Source organism: Parastagonospora nodorum (assembly GCF_000146915.1).
Source record: "Parastagonospora nodorum SN15 chromosome Unknown scaffold_16, whole genome shotgun sequence".
Taxonomy (NCBI): Eukaryota; Fungi; Ascomycota; class Dothideomycetes; order Pleosporales; family Phaeosphaeriaceae; genus Parastagonospora; species Parastagonospora nodorum.
In genome coordinates, this window is record NW_001884564.1 from 885,999 (window position 1) to 908,977 (window position 22,979).

The following is a 22,979-nucleotide window of genomic DNA, read 5'->3' on the forward strand; positions in this document are numbered from 1 at the left end:
ATGCCACTCAAAAACAGGGGAGGGCTGGGCTCTAGATCTGACTATTGCGCGTCGGCTTGAAAACTGGTACTCGAAAAATTGCTCGATGCAAATATGTAAATGCGCGACTGACCCCCACTTTCGGATTCGGCGGGTACCGGCATGGTGGATCCTGGCGCACTTTCGGCGTATGAACGTTATTCGGGAAAAGACAGAGTGGCTCCCAGTATGGTTTTGTGTGCGATGTTTGCAAGGCAAACTTTTGGATGTCATGCTGCAGGAACAGGGCCAGGGACAACACGCGTATAGCAGGCACGTGTGCAGTGTTTGATGTCACCTGCTCCGTCGCCGAGGCCCCGAAAAAATGACGAACACCGCGTCCAGGTTTGGAAGGACCCTCTTTCCGGTGGCTGGATGACACGTGCCCTGGGACTCGCGTGCGCAGTCAAGTAAAGTTTTCCGAGTGAACGGTCACCGTCCTGGAAGAGTCCACAATTAGTAACGCGAAGAGGCCATACTGTCCGAGGAAATATCCTGTTTGCGATCGACTCCAGGATGACTGCGTGACTGACTGACGTCGACTGAGACAGCTGTCTCCAAGGATGGCATGTGGCGCGACGGCAGTATTCGTGAAAACAAGGCCGCGTGAACGTAGCGAGGGTCTTGATGCGTGCATGCCCAACGCACACAACGGTTGTCGAAACCAGGAAACCCTAATGAAAATATTCAAGGTAGTGCGATCATTGCGCCGCAATTCCAATCCACCTATCCGGTACTGTGCTGTGAAAGGCAGGTGCCTTGCTAGGCCCGGGCTTCCTGGGCGGTAGCCAGATGCGTGCCTTGCCGACGGCCTTTGCATCTAGCTTGCCGACTCGCCGCATATTCATTTCAAGCACAATAACGCGCAAAAAGTCGCAGTTCTCGCGAGGCTCGCGTTGTCGGACAGCAGGCGGTGTTGACAGAGCCCTTCCAGCTTCGGAAAAGGGATCCGAGGTGCGTCGGCGGCTCTTGGAGCGGCCACGTCGGTCGTATGTCTGCATCTGGATCATCGGCGCATGGGGCTCGGCATCGGCGTCGATCATGAGCGCATCGTGTAGCTGCATGGATAGCTCGGTAGGCGAGATAGGCGCAGGATGGGGATTCAGGTATCGTCGCAGAGCAGGAGAAGGCAGGCCTTCGACATGCTTGGGTCGCATTTCGCTCGTAAACTTGGGTGCCAGCAAAGATCGGGTGAGGAAGTCATCAGGCGGTACGCTCGGAGCTGTGAAGTTGGAGAAGGATTTGGCCGCGGATTTGAGTGCCTGGAGTGAAGCAGTTAGGTTGGACTTGAAAGACTTGAAACGTTCTATCGTGGGTGGAAGCGAGTCGACGACCTCGTTGACATCTGTTGCAATGAGATCTTCGCATTCTTCGGGACCGTAATGGAGGAGCGGGTGGTCCAAGACGCAATCTTCTTTTGGCGGCGAGGAGACTACTCGCTCCTTGCGCTCGGGTAGTGATTTGCGGCTTATTGAATCGGGTGTGCTGATGTTGTCCCAATGCGAAGAAAAGGACGGGTCGTCGTAGTCTAGCGAAGGAGGAATTGTAGCCAGAGATTCGCTAGATATTGACCGCGACGTGGAGAATAGATGCTTGTCTTGCTCCATGCTCTGGAGACTGCCGTATTCCTCTTCGGACTCGTCGACACGACCGAGCAGCAAATCCAGAGGCGAGCCCACCACAGAGGACGGGGCATCGCTGTCGTCTTGCTTCCACTCTTGTATCAGCTCATCCATAGATATCCTCCTGTCTGCCATGGCGGGCTTGCGACGACGCTGGGGCATCTGGGGGATTGAGGTAACAGCCAGTAGAGCGGCCACGGCTGGAGGAATCGCATCCGCGTTGTGAGCAGAGTGGGTGCGAGCAGGTCTGGAGGCACTCTGACCTCGCATTCTCACCGCCTGGGGCGCTGATGCTGTTCTGGAAGGCATACGAGGCGGAATGACGACGGGTTTCGAGTGTGAGTGCATTGTTGTGGGCGGCTGCGCGAGTCTTGGTTCGGGACTGGCTATAGGCAGAGTGTTACTGGATAGTGGCCTTTGAACAGGCTTAACACTGCGCGGAGTGGGTGGATTCCTGGCTCGCGAGCCCATTCTTTCTGATCTGGTGCGCGGAGACGGAGGAGACTGCTGCAGATACGACCGGGGGCGTGTACATCATCTTGCAAGCGTAGGCCCTGACGGCGTTCTGTCCCCGTGACTAGAGATTGGTGCTTCCCAGGTGCGGCTAGAGATGCTGTGACGTTTGGACGGGCGGATTTTGTTACGTTATTCGCTGTGACGGGATTGGACGGGGCACCAAGGGAAGCCCGTCAGGAACATGCAGGGACGGGTTGGCCGGACGTGGCCGGAGGCAACTGGTGATAGTACTATGCAGAAGTTGAGGCTGAACGGGCGAAGGGGTGGAGAGGAGGAAGGGTGAAGATGCGAGAGGAGAAGCCGCGAGGCAGACGTCATGCAGCAAGGTAGCGGTGCAGGTATGTATGTAATGTGTACGGAAGGGACGATAAGGGTTATCGGCGTGCCGGTATGATAAAGAAAGGGCCCTGAAGGCTCGCGTGGGCACGGCCGGCAGTCGATAGGCAAGCAGCGAGTATACGGAGCGCAGTAGAGCCCTGTCGCACTTAGGTACCGCGGCGGGTGGAAGAGGCCACGCAGTCCAGTCGATAGCCTCTCTGGGCCGTCCACGTTGTCACTGCGCAACCCAGGCTGCTGATCCTCGTTGTTGCTCGAGTGTGCTTGAGGCGGCAACTCGGGCATTGCGTCTCTACTAGGCCGCTTCCGCACATGCGCGACACCCCCGGCGCAGCACGCGGCCTTATTCCAACCGCGAGATGCATCGTTATCCACGCGACTGTGATAGGCCCGCCGCCACCTCCGCCATCTTGCTCCGTTATGCAGCCCTGCCGTCCCCGCCGCCATCCTTCTGGAAGCACGCGAGTCGCTGAGCACGCACATGGCGACCCATCACCGGACGACTGCGCAAATGACTCCAGCCATGATTATGCCACCATGAGTCGATTCCTGTGTATGGCGGTGTACTCCTACGGTAGAGCCCGATGACTGGTGACTGTGTCCACAGCGCGACCGGTTCCCTTCAGGATTCCACGCTGCTCGGCCTGTCAGCGTGCTTATCGTTATCTCGTCCGCATGCGGCTAATGCACTGCACGTAATCGTGCTTCACTGGCTTGTGGGGTGCATCCGGGGCATGAGGGTGTGCTGAACCCCGTCGCCATTTATCGTCATCAACCACTGCAACGTTTCTTTGATTGCTCATCAGCGCCCTCGCCTTGCCATGTGAAGGAGTCTTTCTGCGCTCCAGCAAATCTCTGCATAACTCTCGCGCAGCAACTGCCACTTGCACTTGGAGCCGGTCTCACCTTCTGCATCAGGACTCGAGCTTACTTGTACCAAAGGGGAAGGTTCAAGAGTCACTGACATTCTGCGGCTCTGCGCAGAGCATGGCATGGCCCTGTCACTCCCTACACAACACAAAACAGGCAAGTATATGCTTTCATTTACCCGAGTGCCCGAAGACATGCGCAGTCTGCTCATTTCCGGACATTATGAAACCATCCATCTGCACAGCCTTGCCAACATGCAGAAGGCATGCTGAAGTCTCGGTGGATATCTTGACATGATCTTCTCGTCGGACAGTACCCAATGCACTACCATTCGGTACGCCGGACGGAATAGGCATGTGCTTTAGCCTAGATGCGTTGAAGGATTCTGCTACTCCGAAATGTTGAACAATTTCACCGCCTCATGTCTCCATCTGAGAGTAGCTCCCTCACTTTTCCAGAAGCTTTGCGCGGGACACACAAATGCGCTACCGACCCCACACCTATGAAAAAGGCAAGTACAAATGTCTAGATGCATCGCAGGACCACAACTACTAGAGACTGGCAAGACTTGTCCAATTTAGAAATACCGGCCTGGTAGATCAGTGGACCCTTTGAAATACATTCGCCGTGACTTTTACTTGGCAGGGTCTCGCTGTCTGCCGTGTACGGCCAAATAGCAAATAGTTAAAAAGGCGTTTGGCCGTACCCGTCGACTACTGCCCAGGTGTATATCAACGACCCACACCGCCTTGTGAAGTTATGGAAGGTCCATGGGCAGGCTGCGGGCACCTTCTGCAGACCCTGTAGATCATACGAAGCGAGCACATAATGTTCCAACCAACTGCGTTGCATCTGTCGCACGCTTCAAAGGCACAGAATTGAACATCATGTCTTGCATTTTCCGCATGCAAATCGTAGTAGTACACGTTGCCGTCTGCATGTCTCGTCTGGAGATACCAAGGTGCATCTCGCTTCGCCTACGCACAATCAAAAACGCCCTTTATCCAAGGCTTTCTAACCAAAGTGCCCGCCCACTCAAAAACGCCTAGTTGACGCGCTCCACTTCCGCAGTAATCAAAAAAAAAATGTCAGAGGGATAAAGAGAGCCAGGGCCTGCCGTCAAGGGTCCGCATGCATCATGCACCGCGGGATGCGTTGCGCAACGTACGTGGCGGTTCTCCCAACCACCCACGCTGCGCAATCTCGAAGCGAAGAAAGGTATGAGTCGAAAGAGAAGAAAAATTTTCAGCAGACCGTCGCGGCCGACCCAAGCCGCCGTCTTGATGCAAGAATTACAGAGATGAGGTGCAAAATAAGGGAGAAAGAAGATTAAGCCAGAAATGCTCGCCATGGTGTGCCAAAAAGACAATGGTACTGGGGGCTGGATGACCCAGACGAGGGCAGAGCGAAAGGTAGACGAAGGCCAGGCAGACGCACTTCAGTAGTCACCGTCGTCTGTCCAGCCCGCTTCTGAGCCCTCGACAACGCGGACCAGACGGCCGTCGTTCTCTACCATCAGCTCCCCGCCGTCGACGTTACGTATACTTCTGATCTTCTTGCCTTGCACACCCCGAGGGCTGGCTGCATGACCACCTTCAGGAGTGTATCGCTTCATTTGCCGTTGACGATATTGATGAAAGTCGATGTCATTCTCCGGAGGGTCGTCTGACTGTTCACTGAAGGTCTCCCAGTTCTCTGACCCTGACTGCATTGTAGCGCCTGTGCCTGTCGACGACGTCTGTGAGATCTGGCGACTGCTAGATGACGAAAGGGATGGCGGTGGGTACGAGGGGGCATAACCGCGTACGCTGTGGCTATGTGACATGTATGCTCGGTCATCATAAGGGTCCTCTGGTGGCACATTTCGCACGATACTCTCGCTCCGGTCGCCGCGATTGAATTCGAAGCGGTTCATGGGGGTCTCAGTGGGCTCTGGTGGTACGAACAGGTCCTTCATCCGTGGAGGTGGCGCCATGGGAGGAGGCATCTTTCGGATAGTAGACGAGTCTTCGCGCGAGGGCGGAGGAGGTCGACGTTCTGGAGAGTTACCACCGTGTCGCAAGCTGTTCAACGGCGCGCGTGCGGGGATCTTAGACGGGCTCTTCGCACCACCTGCAGAGGACATGACCGAGCTGGCAAGAGCATTGCGAGATACGCTGGCACCGAAGGTCGACACTGGTGTCTTCGCTCGGCTTGGAGGAGGAGCTCCGCGAACTGTCCCTGCGCGGCTGTCACCACGGGTGGGCTGGGCAGATTTGGGCAAAGTCGCTGGCTTGGTGGGCATGCTAGAGTTGGAGGGTGTCTTTGCTCTTGGCGGAGCTGCCTTGGAGGCGGCAGCGTACAGCTCATCCAGATAACGCTGGCCATGGACAAGAAACGGACGGCCATACTCGTCTTCCCATGCTTCCAGGGTGCTCTTCAGCTCGGCTTCGACTTTGGGCAGCTCCTTAGCGATGCGCTTGCGCATCTTCTCCTCTCGCAGCAGCTTTCCTGGGTCGCGCTTCTCGCCCTTCTGGCCGCGAGCCATCAGGCGCGAGGCGTCCTGGCTCGACTGTTGGAGGTCGTTGCGCTCTGTGATCAGCTCTCGGTGTCGGTCAATCTTCTGCAAGATGGGCAGTCGCTGCTCCTTGAGCGACTCTAGCCGCGCAATCTCAGCCTCGTGTGCGGAGAGGAGCGCATCGCTGCAGACGTCGGAGAAGGCGGGCGTGAAGTCGAGCATTTCCTCCTCGGAGAAGTAGAGGGCATCCCACAGCTCCTGGAGCTTGCATCGCGCTTCCTCGACGAACAGGTGTAGATTCTGGCGCTTGAGCTCGTTCAGGCGCGCCAGCTCATCTTCGAACTCGTTGATGGTGCGCAGACCACAGCCGCGGTTGCTGTTCAAGAACTGCTTGCGCTCGTGCTGCTCGATGCCCAGGCGCTCCCACAGCTCCTCGATGGTGGTGCGCAGCTGGGCCAGACGTCGCTCACGGCCGCGCTTCTCCTCTACGAGTCGCTCCTTCTTCGCCCTGAGTTGGGCCAGGTCGTCCTTGTGTAGGCCCAGCTGCTCCGGCGCGTCGCGGTGACACTGCACAATGGCGCTGTCGGTCTGTGCCTGGGGGGTTCCGAGCTCGGCCCATAGCTGGATGATGTCCTGACACAAGACCTTGACCGTGTTGATGCGACGCGTGTATTCCTCGTAGACGCGCGAGAACTCGTTGTCGAGCTTGGCGACGTACGAGGGCGAGATGTCGAATGACGGCGAGACGTTGGCGTTGGGCGCCGTGGGCGGCAGCTTGATGTCGACGAAAGACGTCTCGAGGTGCGATGCGTACGACTCCAAGGCCTCGGCCAGCTTGCGGACCTGCTCGAAGCGCTCGCGGTGCTGCTTGCTGACGGCGTTGTACTTCTCCTTCAGGCCCGCGAGGCAGCGCGTCAGCGGGTACGTGATGGCGGTGGTGTCGTGGTCGTCATAGTTGGGGTTTGGCTTGTTGTCTTCCAGCGACGCCTCCATCATCTTGATCGTCTGGATGAGGCGCTGGGCCTCCTCGGTCATCTCATGCTTCTCGTTGGTCACCTGACGCAGCTGGTTGTGCAGTGTCTCGGAGAGCGCGGAGAAGAGCTGCAGCCAAGTTAGCGACGGCTGCAAGGCGCACATGTAATGTCAGTCTCCATACCTCTGCCTCGCGCGAGTCCCGCTCATGGCTGGGGACGCCGATCTCGTCGAACAGGCCGTGCAGCTGGCCGATGATGGTGGTGACCTGCTGGGCGAGGTAGCTCGTGTCCATGGCGACTGCAGACCTGCCAGCTGTGTAGTCAATTGCACATGCACCGGGCGTACGTAGGTCGAGAGCGGTGTCGGGAGTCTGGAGACGAGGAATGCGCTAGCCGACAAAGCGAGGGAATCCTGTAGACGGTGTGCTGTATACTGTATACTTGATACTTTATATACACGTCCAACAGCGCGGCAGGACCAGAGTCCAATTGTTAGGCTACACACGAAGTAGAAGTGATGCAATGCTGGAGGTGGTCGCAGTCCCAAGTGCGCGCGGCCTGGTGGTCATAGTGGTTCATGTTGGTTTATTTCTGGACCGTCGTCTCCCGGGGCAACGCCCGCCCGCTAGCCATGCGCGTCAACAACAGGCCGCATCACGAGAAGGCCAGTTTCACCTCGAGTAGCTCCGCACCACTCAGACGCGGGGCACCATCTCACAAAACAAGGCCGACCCGTGGTACTGTATGCACCATTGCGGGTACTGCGCCTGTCAGCACATGGATCGACTTGCTTTGCAGTGGCATTTTCACAACACAGCTTGAGATCAAGGTGCCTTGCAGGTGCATAACAACACGCAACAATGGCTGTCAATGACTGCAGCGCATCCTAGAGCATGCAGTAGCATATAAAGACCTACCCCGCTTGTTCAATCATCTCGAGTATCCCGTCAGCCGTGCAAGCTCCCGGTACATCTGCGAGTCCAATGCAAGGGCATCCCAGCGCATGATGCCGCCGACTAGTTGACTTCACTGTCAACAAACCATCAGACCGTGTCCCGACAACCACACCGAGCCTTGCAGCGACTCCTTTACTGTAAAAAGTTAGCCTTTAGTACTGTCTTCAAGCACCCTACATCACCAAGCTTAACCAAAGCACATCACAATAGTCAAGTTAGCTTAGTAACAATTGTATGTTGAACTAAAGATCGAGTACTGATGCCGGCTAACTGTACATTCCCCCACTTAGGCGCCGCGCTCAAAAAACGACTAACCCCGTGGGCCATCATCTACATTTGGAAGAAAGCAACTATGCATAGCTTGCCCATCCCATGTACAGCACCGCCAGATTCCTCTCATCGGTCGCCTGCTGAATCAATTCGTTGACAGTCGCCTTCGTACTCAACGTCTTGCTCAGCTTCTTTTCCACCACGCTGAGCGCTCTGCCAGCTTCTCCCGCCTGTTCCTCCTTCTCCCTCTTCTTGTTGCTCTCGTGTACAACTTGATCTTCCATCGCCGCCTGACCTGACGGCGCAGGGGTCCCACCAGGTGCGACAGTTGAAGCCCGGGCACCATTCTGCACATTAGTGTCTTGATTGCCTTCTTGCATGCGCTTGGCTTTGGTAGGAGTTACGCTCCAGTTCACAAGCGGATCATAGCGAAGCACATTGAGCAGCGTCATGATGGACTCGCGCTCTTCGCGAAGAGTGTCCATGGTGAACTCGCAACTGCGACGGAATACTCCTTCGGTCTTGGTGTAGCCCATGGCGTCGACGAGATCGCGCGTTAGGCGGAAGGGAACGACCTCTGGTACCGGTAAGACACGTCCAGCTTCGAAACTGACGCCAAGGTCGATATGGACTACCTCGCCCGACTTCTCGTCTAGGAGAATGTTGTGGCAATGCCGATCTCCGAGACCAAGAACGTGACCAAGAATCGATATGGCAGCCGTGGAGCGTGTATATGCTAAGCGCCGCTCAAACCATTCATCGGGGTCCTGGAAGCGCTCGAGTAGGAAGTAGCGCAAAACGGGATGGAAATTGTCAGCGACCTTCTGCCACACCTTGGTACGGGTTGAGAGTGAGTCCTGCTGGGCCGCACCAATCTCCTTCCTGCATCGATCCGGCTTGTAGTCATTCGGATAGTACTTCTCGTGCGCTGGCATGACCCAGAGATGTAGTGGGATTGTATTCTGTACGAACTCCATGAGTCCAGAGCGCGTGGATAGAGGTAGAACCTTATATGTTCGAATGCCAATGTTGCGGATACGCGTAGCAGTATGGTTTCGGAGGAGTCTGGAGACTTGATCGAATACCTGCTCCATGATAGCATCTTGACGGAGATCATCGTTACCGGATTTGAACTAAATGTGTCAGTGAATACGCACTATTCAGTCAGCGATATGACCACCTACTAGCTGCTTATATGGGCGTCCATCTGTACCGATAGCAGTGATGACCTTTGGTGCACTGAGACCATTTGCAATGCTCATTGTTGACTTGAACCTCTGAATCCGTGGCAGATCCGTGTAGTTCTTACTTGCCCTAACCTCCACCTGCAGCGTTGCTGGAGGGACGTTAAGCTTTGGTACCTTACTGACGAGGTCTTTGGACTCTTTGTATCGATCCAATGGTAACTCGCGGCCCTGCTGTGTGCTTTCCTTCTCACCCTTGAACATGGCAAGGTGATGATAGATTTCGTTTGATTGATATATCGAGCTCCAGTACGACCGGGCAGTCTTGTCCTGGCCCAGCGCAGTGGCAAGACCTCCAGCTGCTTTCTGTCGGGATCTTGCCGACTCATCCTTAGCACGAATGGTATCCTCACGAGTTATGGCTCCCACTTTCATATGAATCGCGAAGATTTGATGCATCCCATGGTAGGGATGCTCGACACATATGCGGAACACAAGCTCCATCAGGAGGTTATGAAACGCAGTCTCTTCAGCCTGCAAACGCGACGACAACTGGTTCATGAGCAGCGCAAATTTGCCGCTCGGTACGTCCTTGAGATAGGACTTGACCGCAGCATTCGCGAGGTCTGTATCCGCGTACTCTAGCCAGAGAGAGAAAACGCGAAGTGCGTCGTGGTTGTACTCATCGCTGGCTATCAGGGAAAGCAGATAGTTCTCGAGACATTGTCGCAAGAATTGTTCCCGGCCTTTGCGTAGCCTCTCGTACTCAGCGTGGTCGAGGTCGTACCACGTCTTTGCACGACGAGCACTTCGGTGGTATGTCTCTCGCATGCCTTTGCTCTTATCGGTCTTGGAGAGCTTCGTGAACTCATTGTACTCCTGCCATTTGCGATCCATGACAGTTTTGATGCGGTCCATGTCTTCGGCTGCTTCTGGGCTTTGAAGCTGCTTATCGCAGAAGAAAGCGAATTCGTGAAATACTTGCCCTGGTCCAGAACCATGTTTTTGGCCTTTTAGTTCCCGGATCGCGGGCTCGAGATACTCTTTCATAATCGAGTCAGGCTTCTCCAAGCGTGCTTCAGCAAGGTGATGACCCTGAGGTGATTAGAAAGCATTTCTTCAGCAAGGGCATCGTCTGAGACTTACCAGTCTAGCAAGAAGGACCGGCAGACTCAGGTCAACCTTTTGAGAATCAAAATCAGCATGCTCAATGAGATGCTGTCGCATGCGTATCGATATGTCGGTTTCGCCTTGCTCCCATAGTACGTTTGCAACTTCATGCTGTGCGGTAGCTTCAATGTCTAGGCCCACACGCTTTACAATCTGGGACGATGTCGGAGAGATAAGTAACGCTTGCTAGTGACTCTTGAAGAGCCCCATGCTTTCTGCAGATCGTAGAGGATGAAACAAGAGCTTCTACCTCCATATTACGCACAGTGCCTGTCCTTGCGTGCAATGAGTCCACAAGTGCTGAATTGGCACTGATGACGTTGAACAAAGTCTCGCGGCACGAAAGGAGCTGGCGTACATCGCGGAATCTATCAGATGTTAATGTTTCATAAGTTGGTCTCCGTATGATCATGTCTTACTCGCCAGCCCGCATCCACTTCTCTCTCGCCCTCATGCGATCCCATGTGTCGAGCAAATGCTCAGACCGCTCGGCTCTGATAACTTCATCAGCCTCCGTCAGAGCTGCCAACGTTCGTAAGCGGGCCTTCTCTGGCACCGAAGAGTCGCCCTGGCTAGTCAGAAAATTCATGGTAGCTATCAGCTGTCGTTCAAAGTTCTCCTTCGCCTCTACCGCACTTTTGGCAAAATGCAACCCCTGGAATGCCTTGAAAAGTGTGCTGGACTCAGTGTGGTTCGCCTCAGGGGCCTTGATGTCCCATTGCCCGAGTTTGCGTGCAGTATGAAGCGTACTTTCAACAACATCATCGCCTATGTCTTGGAATTGGTCGTTCGAGAGCAGCGAATGAGTAACGCTGTTCAGGTTCAGCATAATGAGAGACTTCACTGTTCCACGGGAATCCGAAGGGTCAAATGCGTTCGTTCGGCGCATCTGACTATCGAGGCGCGCCCCACGGAAAAGAAGAGTTTTACCACCGTCACCCTCATATTCGAGACGGTCTAAAACAGAAAGTAAGGTAGAGCCACGCTCAACTCCGTAAAACGAATCAGGCTCGTCAAGATTCTTGTAAATTGAAAGCTGTAAGTCGAGCGGTATCTTTGGTGCCTCGACCAAGACGGAAGATCTCCTGGAGCTACTCTTGATAATAGGCTGACCGGAAGACGTCTCAGCAAACAGAAGAGCGCTCCTGTACATGCCGCAAGTGTTCGCAGCCTGCGATGCCGTCAAGAAATCGATCTCAAGCCAGCGATCTCGGTCTACGCGAGTGGTCTCTTTTGGTACTGGCTGGCTGCGGAGATATAGAATGGCCTCGATCAAAATGCGCACATATGGCGTGGTCGGCGAATCGCACCGTTGGAACCATAGCATCATGGCAGCAGAAACGCACTTCCGAACCCTGCGTTCGCCTTCGAATTCATTGAGTAGGACGAGATGAAGTATAAACGGCAAAAGTCTTTCCGCCATCGAGTCGATTCCGTCGAGGAGATTGGAGAGGGCTCCAAGAATGGGATCGTGTATGCTGGTCCTACAAAGCGCCATCGCAAATCCGCGAATCCAAGCAGGGACAGACTCAGTAGTGTTACGGGCAATCGACTGTTCGAGACTATCTGCACCGGTGAGAGATGCTTCGAGTGAATGGTCCGGGATGGGTAATCCCAGTGCTTTAGCAATGGCTTCCGGTATTGCCATTGCCATCTCTGCGACATACACCGGATCGCGCTTATCAATTCGTGATATCAATCGTCTGACAGCGTCCTCTGCCAAACTTACTTCGGCGCGGTCGTCACTGTAGAAGAGATCGATGACCTCTCGGACGATAGCTTCCCTGGAAGATTTGCCCTAATGCATCCTTTGCGGTTTGCGTCGTAAGCGACCATGGTTTCGAGTGGGTTGTATTTCGTTTGACTTCGCCATACGCGCTGTAAGCACGTCCCAGCACCTTCGCTGCCCACAGAAGATAGCCGTGTCCAACGCCATTTCGTTGGCAAGAATCCCAGACAAGAGGTGCATATTCTGCAGCATCTCGGTCTACGCCCAGTATATCATCACGGGCCATCGAAGCCGGCTGAAAGTTCTGGCATAGCAGATTGAGTGCAACCTCTCGTGAAGTTTTATTGAGGAGCTTGCGGCCCGAGCCCACGTCATCGAGAATCTCGAGTAACAGCTTGCTCTCCTCACTGCCACGTAATGAGTTCCCTTCGGCTGTCACCTGAGAGGCTGCCGTTGTAATGAGCCTGAATGCTTTCACTGAAGATGAACGCTCACTGGCACTCATGGCTTCTGCGTGAGCCCTGAGATACTCGGAGAGCCATTTGTGGAATCTGTTCGCCGCGGTCATTGTTGACACATGTTGTGACTGCTGGGTCGTACTTTCCTGTGTAGAGCCGAGGAATACACGCACAGAGATGAGGATAGAAAGACCGATACCCGTCAGAAAAGCAAGGTGCTTCCGGAGATAGTGAGTGCCATGCTCAAATAAATGTTGCATGATGCCTACTGCATCTTCTGCGCATTGCACATCTATCAGAAAAGGTCGCAATGATTGGAGGGTCATCTGAAGTGGGTATCCCTCATAGGCCACTGGGCCGGCCAAGGCGACAAGGATGCGAATCTTGCGGATCATCGACCGGGCATAAAGTGACCCAAGAGCCGGGTGGATACGATCCAGAATTGAGCGCAAGACATACGTATATGAGTTTGGTGACCACAGAGTAGCCGGGTCATCGCCTGTGCGTCGACACAAACGTTCCAATTGATCTGGGAGATAGAATGCCGAGAAAGCAGGTTCGATCCCAATGTTGAGGTTCTGCGATGAGTGACTGACGTCAGTCATGGCTGCCATGATCTCGGCTGCAGCAACGAAAGCTGGCTTCTTCTCCAGAGCCTTAGGAACGCGTTCTTCATGATCGATAGTTTGAAAAATGTAGCCGAGAATCTGAGGGGAATGTTTCTGTATGGTGCTGTAATAGAGATCGCTGCCGACCAGCCTCTTGAGCAAGTCTGAGTTGCTAGGCTCTGCTCTGTTACGTGCAAATCCTCTGCATGTGTCCCAAGCAATTGTGTATGCGGCTGCCTTGCCCATGTTTGCTAGCAAGAGGTCACCCACAGACATGCCTAGTCGATCCGCGAGGTACTCCACTTCTGTCTTCCGTCCACACATCATAGCTTGGCCGACTGCTTCTGCCGTAATGTCGCGCAACAGTTCTTCTAATGTATTGTAACCAAAAGAGACGAACGGTATATCGGCAAGAATGCGACCGCGATCAAGCCATATAAATATCACTTGAGGTGCAAACAAGCGAAATAGATACTGCGAGTTGTCCAGCCCTCGCGCTCGCGCAACGTTGGCTATACAGGTTTTCGCATGCATAGCTGCGCCTTGTACGGAGCCGGCTGTTGCGAAGATGAGATAAATGCATTGACGCAGGAGTGTATGCCACTGAGATGCCAGCTTAGACAAGACAAGTAAGCGAACGGCGATCCCTTCGATGCCTTCATCATCGCCCGGCAAGCTGCTGTCGACGTCTCGGAGGATCTTGTCGTGCTCAGAAAGGACAAAGTCTTCGAACATCGTTGGGAGTTGTTCTGCAATGTGGTGCTTCACTGTCATTTCACTCCGCGCAAGCAGTCCGAAAAGACTTGTACGAACAGACGGCACTTTGCGATGCTGTCCCAAGTCTGGATGATGCTTCAAAAGATGGTGCAAGAAGACGGCAACGAGCTTCTGCAAATTCGCCGATTGTCTGACTCCATTCTTCTCCATCTCTTTGACATAGTAGGCATATAATGCTTCCACATTTTCATAGAGGTCTTGCGCATCGCGATCTATTGTGTCGGGTCCCCATACCAGTACGGTGCCAATGAGCACCTCGACTAGCATGCCATTGGCGACTTCTGAGGTGTTGTATTCGCGAGCACGGGGGTCAATAAGGGCTTCGCTGTAACGTTCAAGCAGATTGAAGCAATCATTGCGAGAAATTGCGAAATCACTGTCCCACAACGCACGAAGAAGGGGACGAGACCGAAGGAGTTCGCTTTCCTGAAGCGACACGAGAAAGTCAACGAATTTCGTTGGAATCCGGCTGTGTTCTAAATCACTCTCAGCAGCAACTGACGTTATAAGCTGTAGATAAGCTGCGCATGACGCACGCAGGGCATATGTGTCGCTCTGGGCTTGAATGTCATGTCTGGGAACGTCGGTTTCCGATCCATTGACAATAGCTGTGGTCTGAGAGTCTGCTGTATCGTCGACATCCATGAAGTCGTCATCCTCTGCGTGAAATGATTGTCTGGTACTCCTGCGATCACCAAGCGCTTTGCAGAGGTGCTGTGCCAGGACATGAATACCAGCTTGCTTGAAAACATCCAGCTTCAATTGATGGATTGAGCTGATGCAGGGCAGACTTTTGGTACAAGTTTCGAGAACGGCGTCCACCTTCTGCTGTTCCACTTGAGGCCTAGTCAAGACCTCAGCCAAGGACTTGCAAAGGGTTGCAGTGCACGACTCTATGGCACTGACGCGGCGATCTTCGGGGTCACTGTGATGAGCAACAGCTGGTGCGACAATACAGAGGTTTGTGACAATCCGCAACATGTCAGAAGTGATACTTGTAACGCTTCCAGCAGTTATTTCTTTCCACCTTTGGTTCGCCTTTTCCAGTTCAGACAGACAAAAGTCGACTATTCTGCTTTCGACTGGTGTCGGATGATGCTCAGAAGCAACATTGGTCATTGTTTTGATAAGAACTGTCGGCGGTGACAATTCATTCTTTTCTTTGCTCAGCAAGAGCAAATATTGGCCAAGATCCCGATATTGCGAGGTTCTGGTTCTAGCTTGTGCAATTGGACCTAGGACTAGGAAAGAAGCAGATTCTGTAGGAAGAAATTGTCTGTCCAAGCAGGCATTAAAGACGCGCAAAACATCGCGTGCATTGCAGTGGTGCGCACCTGTGGATGAGTATGTTCGTTCAGACCAAAGACCTTGCAAAGTCAGGAAGTAAACAGTAGGGGATAGGGGATCACGTACTAGGTGTCCATTTGCTGAACAACCAGCTCAGAACTCGTTCAGAGGTGGTATTGAAATGCGTTGGGTTCTCTTGCATGCGCTCACGCATGATTGTAGCCATCAAGGACGAGCTTGTTTCGGTGAGAGCAGCAGGACCACTTAACTCGATTGAGAGGAGCATTGATTGCACAATATCGGAGACAGCAGAGAAAGGTACGATTTGTAGCCTGAGTAGAACATCCATCAAGTGGGAAGCAGCACGGGAGACTGACATGGACGTCGCGGCTCTGGATGCGCTCTGCCAAGCGGAGATCCAGTATGACTTGAGTGAAGCATGAGTGGCAGTTCGCTGGAGCGCAGCTCTACACGAGGTTAGTAGCGGTCAATGGTGGGATACGTTGGTCACTGACCCAGCGAGGCCGATCATTGCCCATACCGCATGGGCCGGGTTCTCATCTGCGATGCATGAAGTAAGTTTCTCTAACATGGACTGTAGGTCTTCTTTATCGACGGGTCCTTCTTGAACCATGAAGGCGACCACCTGCAATGCTGCGCGCTTGGCATTAGATCGGGGCTCAAGGACATGGCGAAGGTACTCCTGAAATAATTGCGTGACACGTACACGTTTAGCGGCATTTTCCATGTTACTGTACTCTTGGCTGGATGTGCATCTCTGTTGATCGAGCATGTGTGAAGCTCTTGCGATGGTGGATACAGTACCCCATAGACCCTCAAATCGGACTTGCTCGGTTTCCATGGAGAAGGCGCAAGTGTTCAGTGGATGAGTGTCCTTGTTGGCGTAGCCTAAGTGGCGGAAGCATAGATGGTCTTCTTCCAAATACTGGTGAGCTGTAGTGTCTTGCCTTTTACGATATTCACCGTACATGGTCTCAATTAATGCCTCGAGATCGAACCTGACTGATTCATCGTCTGGGTTGTCTAGGAGACTGGAGATGTGAGCCTCAGTATGCACCAGTGTGATAATGATCTCATCTCGGAGCGCCACCTCAGACCACATGGGCTTCATCAGAGGAAGCAGCTCCCGGACAGTCTGCTTGGTCAGCTCTAGAGACTGGAGCGCAATCCTTGTGAGTATTGAATTGATAGCAGCAAGGGCAGCGACCGCACCGCTGCTACGTCCGGACCTACGGCGAAGATATTGGAGCAGGCCAGCAATAACTGCATCAGCCTTGTCGAGCAGAGGAGCATTTGCGGCCTTGACAAGAGAGCTCAGGCATTGTACGAAATCCTCTGCGATATGGGACTTATCGTCATTTGCTGACTTTGTTCTTGCGACTGGAGCGCGGGGACTGGCACGCGATGAGGTGACATCAGTGGACTCGAATGGAGTACGTGCTCGACTGGAGACGCTGGTGCTCCAGCTGTTGTGAGGCTCAACTTCTGGCTCTGCTGGCGCGAAGAAGCTGGACAGCGAGTCTATGCAGAAGTCTACCGCAGCGTCCCAGCAGTCTTTGGAGAGGCGCTCGACGTGCGGTTGATACTCAAACAGCGATCGTAACGTCTTGGGCAGGTCCTCGAGCAAGGGCTTGAGAAGCGACCCATCCGTGTCTGGAAACACTTCAATGATTGTGTCTATGATGATCTCCACAGTGGAGCTCTTGATGGTTCGCACGCCCGTGGCTATGACATGGCGCAATGCTGAAGCAGAAAGAGGAAGGAGCACGGCTGACTTGGCCGTCTTGGTCTTGCTGCGCAGAAACGCGGAGCGCTCGTCTCGCAGACACTGGAAGAGGGTGTCGCACAGCGCCAGGTAGGCTTTGTTGCCCAATGCCTCGAGAGTAGGCTTGCCGCGGTTGTGCTTGAGGATGTGGACAAGATCCTTCAGACCATTGGCGCGATCGACCTGGCGCGAGGCTTGGATGAGAACTGGACGGGTCAGCAAGATGCCTGGTGTCGAGTCTCGATCATGTGATTACGCTTCGCATCCTGAATGTTGGTCACCCCCATGCTGGCGGCTCACGGTGCTTCGCGTCTGGAGGCAGTTGCGACCAGCGAGCATTGCCGGCGGGAACGGGCGGAAGAGACGTGTCTATGGGCGGAACATGCTCCCAGCAGATAGGCGACCACTATGTACTGAACGACGCGTCGTACACGCTCGATTTCCTCGTCGTCTTGCGTGACGGCGGCGGTTGCGGAGCTCTGCGCGGAAGTCTGATGGAAGTGGGAGCTAGCCTGGGTGTGGGTCCCCACCCAAATACTTCGTAGTCTACCCAAGCTAGCTCCTGGGTCGCGTCGCCAAAGTCAAGACAAGCTCCAGGATCATCAAAGAAAGAAAACACGCCCAAACACGCGCGCACCTGCCCTTCCTGCTCGCCCTGCCCGCCATTGCCCCGGCGCATAATGCTCGACACGCCCACACGCATCTCCCATGGCTGAAGAAGACAGCCTCGCCGCCCTCCAGGGCCTGCACCGCGACCTGTGTGCGCACATCGACCTGCAACTGCCCGTTCTCGAGCGTCTGATCCAGAACCTGGAGGCGCATCTGGAGGACCTAAAGAGCCTGCTAGACAAGAAGCCGCAGAGCGATGCGAGCAGACAGGCCCTGAGCGCCGGCAAGATCAAGCTCGGCGACGACGAGTACGAGGTCAACGATGACTTCAAGCAGCAGACGCTCGAGCTGTCCGAAAACCTCAACCTGGACGAGCTCGACGCCGCCGCCCTCTTCCTCGGTGCCGAAACCGAAGCCCAGGAGCTCGACCGCTCGCAGCTGCAGACGGCCGTGATCCGCTTCCACCGCCGCCGCGAATATGTCCTCCTCTGCCTGCGCATCCTCATGAAGACGGCGCTGGATGGCGCAGACCCTGACGTGCCGGGCCTGGACGCGCTGCAGATGGCAGTGCACATTGTTGTCGGCGTAAACGAGACCACCACCCTCTCGAATGCGTACGGCTTCTGGATCAAGTGCCTGACCACCATGGGTTCAATAGAGCAGTGGTTGACCTCGGTCAGCGACCGCCTGAATGCCACTTCCATAGTTGGACAAGTGCCACTGGCGGGCTTCGTCGAGATTATGACCTTCCAGAGACAGAGTCTGACCAGGCAGCACGAGAACCTGGCCGCCATATGCACGCACATGATCAAGGCCGGATACATCAATCTCGACTGCTACCAATCGCTGCTCGCCCGTGCAAAGACTCTCGAGAGGCACGACCTCATCACCATCCACTACGTACCCTTGGTCCTTCGCGCCACATCCTGGGCAGCCGCTGAGACAAATCTCGTCTTGAAAGATGCACGGAAGCTCCATGACCAGCTCATGGCAGGGCGCGACAACGACAACTGGACCTTGCGAAATCTCCATGCTGCAACACTGGCATGGTGGCTGGCTGAATATAGCGGGAGATATGTCGATCCAAACACCCAGGACCCAGCGATGCAGAGCATAAACTTCGAGGCCGAGGCCACTGCGCGTTCTGATGCTTTCCTCCGAACACTCGACGATGGCGCCTTCCACTTCATGCTCTCATTCAGTCAAGATGTGCGTCCGACGCGCTGGTACGATCCCCAGAAGACGAGCATGTTGTCGACACTGCTGCAAGATACCGCTGTTCTCAACACCGAAGCAATAATTCCAGAGGGCTTTTTCAAGACACTGGTCATGGAACAACTGCAGACTTTTGTAGACTCTTTCATTACCAACATGCCGGACACGCTTCGAAGACTCAAGGTGGAAGAAGACGATCAACGCAGACGGTTGCAATTACATTTCCAGCAATCTACAGGTGAATATCCCATGCACCTTGAAAGGTTCATGGTTATCGTCGCCTACGCCTTCGATGGCTTTCCTGACGCAGCAGAGGACTTCTGGTCTGACAAGGAGAGCAATCTCTACGGCTTTCTGCAATGGGCCGCCAAGCGACAGCCAACGCCTCGGATTGCCATGTTTTGCGAAATGCTGCGCGCCATTTCTACCGGACAGGCCAACGCAGACTCGGCGCATCGCTTCTTGATGGAAGAAGGTGCCTCCGCCTCTGGAAAGATCCGACGTACCAGTTCTCTAAGCTACGGGCACATCTTCAGCGAGCTGGTCGAGTTTGAAAAGGACATCCGCGAACCGAAGAAAACTATCCAGAATGGAGGATACGTCCCTTCACAGAACCCCGTGGATCAAATCGTGGAACCTGAAAGTGCTACCATGCTGGAAAGCTACCTACGTTTGCTGGCGCACGTAGGCCGGCAAAGCGAGGCTGCTCGAAACTTTCTCCTGGACAACAGAGAGCACGATTTCGCCAACATTTGCTTTGGTCTTTGCACAGACAAAGTCGAAAGTGGCCTGCGCGCCTCAGCATACGACGCTCTGTCTGCCCTCCTCGTTGGAAAAGACTCTTTGCGTGCCTCCGGTATGTGGAACCTGTTAGACAACTGGACAGTGAACGGTTTCTATGCAGGTTCTAAGCCAAGCACTGCAATGGGAGCTGTACCACGCGATGACTTCTGGGCTACTTTAGCAGAGGGCTATGATGAGTCGGTGGCCTTTGTTCGCTTTCTCCACGCTCTTGTTGAGCCATACCCACAAAACCAAGGCTTAAACGATAGCTTGCCTTTTCCCGAAGGACTCGGTTCTTCACGTCGAATGCCAGGTATCGAGAGCTATATCGACTTTGTCATGCAGCAGGTCTTCGCCGAGCGTTCTCAAGACATCATCGACCCACTGCAACGTAGCGTTATGCGATGGACATGTCTAAGCTTCATGGTGACTTGCCTTCAGACCTTCAACGAAAACTTAGTCGTCTTCGCAAACAAGTCTAGCATACCCGTAGATGCAGTCATTGATACATCTTCTCTGGCCGTCTATGTTGCTCTACATCCATTTACAAGAGTCATGGAATGGCTATTCAACGATAGGGTGCTCAAGGCACTTTTCGCGGCATCCCATCACGACGTGACTGAAGTTGATGCGGCGCCATCTGATTCACCCCTCGTGCAGTCGTTGCTGCTAAGCATCGAGGTCATGGATCAAGTCATGAAACTACAGGCTACCTATCTCGACATCGTCCGGCCAGTCCTAAGGCAGCAATCCTCTTTCCAGCATTCTCCTGTATCCAACCTTTCACTTGCCTCGTTCGAGGACGCAGTGCTCAGCAATCTACAAGTGATCGTAGATCTTGGACTGTATTGTGGCACTGGCCACGAGGCGTTGACCATTGCTTCACTTCAACTGTTAGAGAAGATGGCCTCCTCACGGAAACTCGCAATTTCTCCAGCTGGCTTCGGACAGCGATCTGGTAGAAGCAAGATTGTAGGAATACTTGAAAAGGACAACGAAGCTGAGCGTATTGGAAGATCACTTTCGGGACTGATGAGGTTTAGCGCAGACGAGCTTGAAGCAGGCCCGGATGCCTCTGGATACACGGTCAAATTACGCATCCTCGACTTTCTCAACAGCTGCCTGGCTGCAGTTTCTCTGCGTCCTACCATTGCACACATACTACTAGGATTCTCCTGTGGTAGTAACACTGTTCACGTTGCCGAAGACAGTCTATGGGCAAATGGTCAATCACTGTTTCATGCGATACTCTTACTCAGTGTCGAATATCCAGACAACAACGGCGAAGAGTTCTTAGCGTGGCGATCCGCGCTCAAGACACGTTGCTGGGATATTCTGCAGAAGCTGTGGCGTTCACCACTGACAAGTGGCATTGTCATGGAAGAACTACGTGAGAACGAATTGTTGTTCATCGAGGCGCCTCAACTGGTCCCCATATCGCTCAACGCCTCTTGGGACGGCGTCTCCTTTGCACAAGGACTAGAGCAGGCGGCTGTCAACGACTACTCATGGTTTTTTGCTGATATTCCGGGCATTGCTCTCCAAAATTTCCTCCAGCGACGTGCTGCCTTCCTGGATTACGAATCACGCGAGCTGCGCCTCACCGTCAAAGAGAGCATGCCGACGATGAGGTCGAGAATTCAGTCGGTGCTACTAGGCACCAGTGTGCGACCTGGTGAAGATCCTGTTCTCAATCCCACCATATTTGATCTGTTCGATTTCGTAGAGTTTGAGTATCCGGAGCGCTCCTTACCTGACCAACACCCTATCTTCGAAGGTGTCAACTTATCGTCTTGCCTAGAAGAGAAGGAAGGAGTGGAGCTCTATTCAGAACCTCTGCTGGAGCAGGTAATTCTCTTGAGGATGAAGTATTGGCGCAAGGATGGAACCATCCCAATTTGTGCTACAACAGATGAGCAGATAGAAGCAGAGGCTCCAAAAATGGCCGAGGCTCATGCACTTCTACGCGTATTCGCTGATTGGAATCGCCGACAACAGTTACGTCGATATCATCGCGAAATTCTGCAGTCTTGGATTCAGGTACTGATGGTCGCCGTGCATAGCTGCGACTTTGACGCCGGTTCACGATCCTCGTTTATCCTACAAACGATTCAAGTAATTCTACCGAAGCTGGAACAAGCATACACTTCTGACGTGTTCACGGCACTGCAACTCGCCAGTCTAGCCGAATCTCTTGTTCAGAAGATTGATTTTGCATCAACCGCGTTTGACAAAACCGGAGACTTCGCCAACGATCGCATATCGCAACTGTTCCGTGCAGCATTGGCAGGCATTTACAGTCCCGTCTCCAGCCCTGAGCTACGAGAGTACTGCTACCAAATATGCTTCCGATACATACATGGCACATTCCACAAAGCATCGACAAACACGCTTCTTGGTCGGCATACTATGGACGCAATCAAGAATTGCGGTAGCCATCTGATCGAAACGATCTGCGACGACGCTTATAGCGGGCAAGGAACCTGCAAGATCTCGGCGCTTCTCCTCCTCAATGCCATGGTCGCAATTGCAACTCGTCAACAATCCAAGCACATGCTTGAAACCTTCGTGTCGCTGAATTTTGTTGGAGTGCTAGTCGACAACTTGAAGCACATTCCCGAAGAGCTCCGCGCTGCTGCTGCTCCACAAATCCCAGCGCTACTCTCGTACTACGACGCCTGTCTCGCACTCCTTCTTCGCATCTGCCAAAGCCGGCTCGGCGCCGCATATGTTCTTAATGCGGGGCTTTTCCTGTCCATTCGGGATTCGCAGATTTTTGCGGTTGATCCAGATATTGGGCTGGAATTTGATGATGCGAAGGCCTTGAAGAAGTATTATGAACTCATGCTTTCTGTACTTCGAGTCATCAACGCGGCAGTCATTGCAAGAGGAAGACAGAACGATCAAACCGTGTTCCAAGCAAGGGAGTTCTTGAAAGACAATCGCCATAACATGGTGTCGATTTTCAAGAGGAGCGTCAATGTCGGAGCTGGTCAACACATGGAAGTGGAACAAGAACTTGTTGACTTGGTGGATTGTTGGACAGTGCTGGTGGAAGTCACGGGGTTTTTGGAGGTAAGTCCACTTCGTCCGTACACGTTCAGCCTTGACTAACATGCTACTAGTACGAAGATCAATCAAGCTTGAAGAAAGCGCGGCCGAACATGTTCTCTTAGGTCGTCACAGAGAGCCTCATCACCTCTGGCGAGGAAGCGTAGGCGAAGAAGAGCTAGCGTGGCGGTTTATTGTGTGCATTGGTTAGCGCGTAGTAGCATGTAATTGAAAAAGGCGATCAGACTTCAAAAAGATGGCTT

At 53.7% G+C, this 22,979-nt stretch overlaps 4 protein-coding genes across 4 annotated transcripts; 1 reads left to right on the plus strand and 3 right to left on the minus strand.

Annotated features, from left to right (window-relative positions):
- Positions 1–719: 719 nt before the first annotated feature.
- On the minus strand, positions 720–1,910 carry SNOG_10355 (hypothetical protein; the record flags this gene model as incomplete). The annotated part of the gene is made up of 1 exon (XM_001800579.1): positions 720–1,910. One exon carries the CDS (start codon positions 1,908–1,910, stop codon positions 720–722), a length of 1,191 nt encoding a protein of 396 aa, XP_001800631.1.
- Positions 1,911–4,800: 2,890 nt separating this feature from the next.
- SNOG_10356 (hypothetical protein) lies at positions 4,801–7,126 on the minus strand (the record flags this gene model as incomplete). The annotated part of the gene is made up of 2 exons (XM_001800580.1): positions 4,801–6,960; positions 7,016–7,126. The coding sequence occupies 2 exons, from the start codon at positions 7,124–7,126 to the stop codon at positions 4,801–4,803; spliced, it is 2,271 nt and encodes a 756-aa protein (XP_001800632.1).
- Positions 7,127–8,139: 1,013 nt separating this feature from the next.
- Positions 8,140–17,345, minus strand: SNOG_10359 (hypothetical protein; the record flags this gene model as incomplete). Its single annotated transcript, XM_001800581.1, is given in 10 exon segments — positions 8,140–9,192; positions 9,244–10,338; positions 10,390–10,566; positions 10,679–10,781; positions 10,833–12,197; positions 12,289–13,099; positions 13,118–14,910; positions 15,395–15,739; positions 15,788–17,264; positions 17,315–17,345. The coding sequence occupies 10 exon segments, from the start codon at positions 17,343–17,345 to the stop codon at positions 8,140–8,142; spliced, it is 8,250 nt and encodes a 2,749-aa protein (XP_001800633.1).
- Positions 17,346–17,766: 421 nt separating this feature from the next.
- On the plus strand, positions 17,767–22,883 carry SNOG_10360 (hypothetical protein; the record flags this gene model as incomplete). Its single annotated transcript, XM_001800582.1, has 2 exons — positions 17,767–22,740; positions 22,842–22,883. The coding sequence occupies 2 exons, from the start codon at positions 17,767–17,769 to the stop codon at positions 22,881–22,883; spliced, it is 5,016 nt and encodes a 1,671-aa protein (XP_001800634.1).
- Positions 22,884–22,979: the final 96 nt, after the last annotated feature.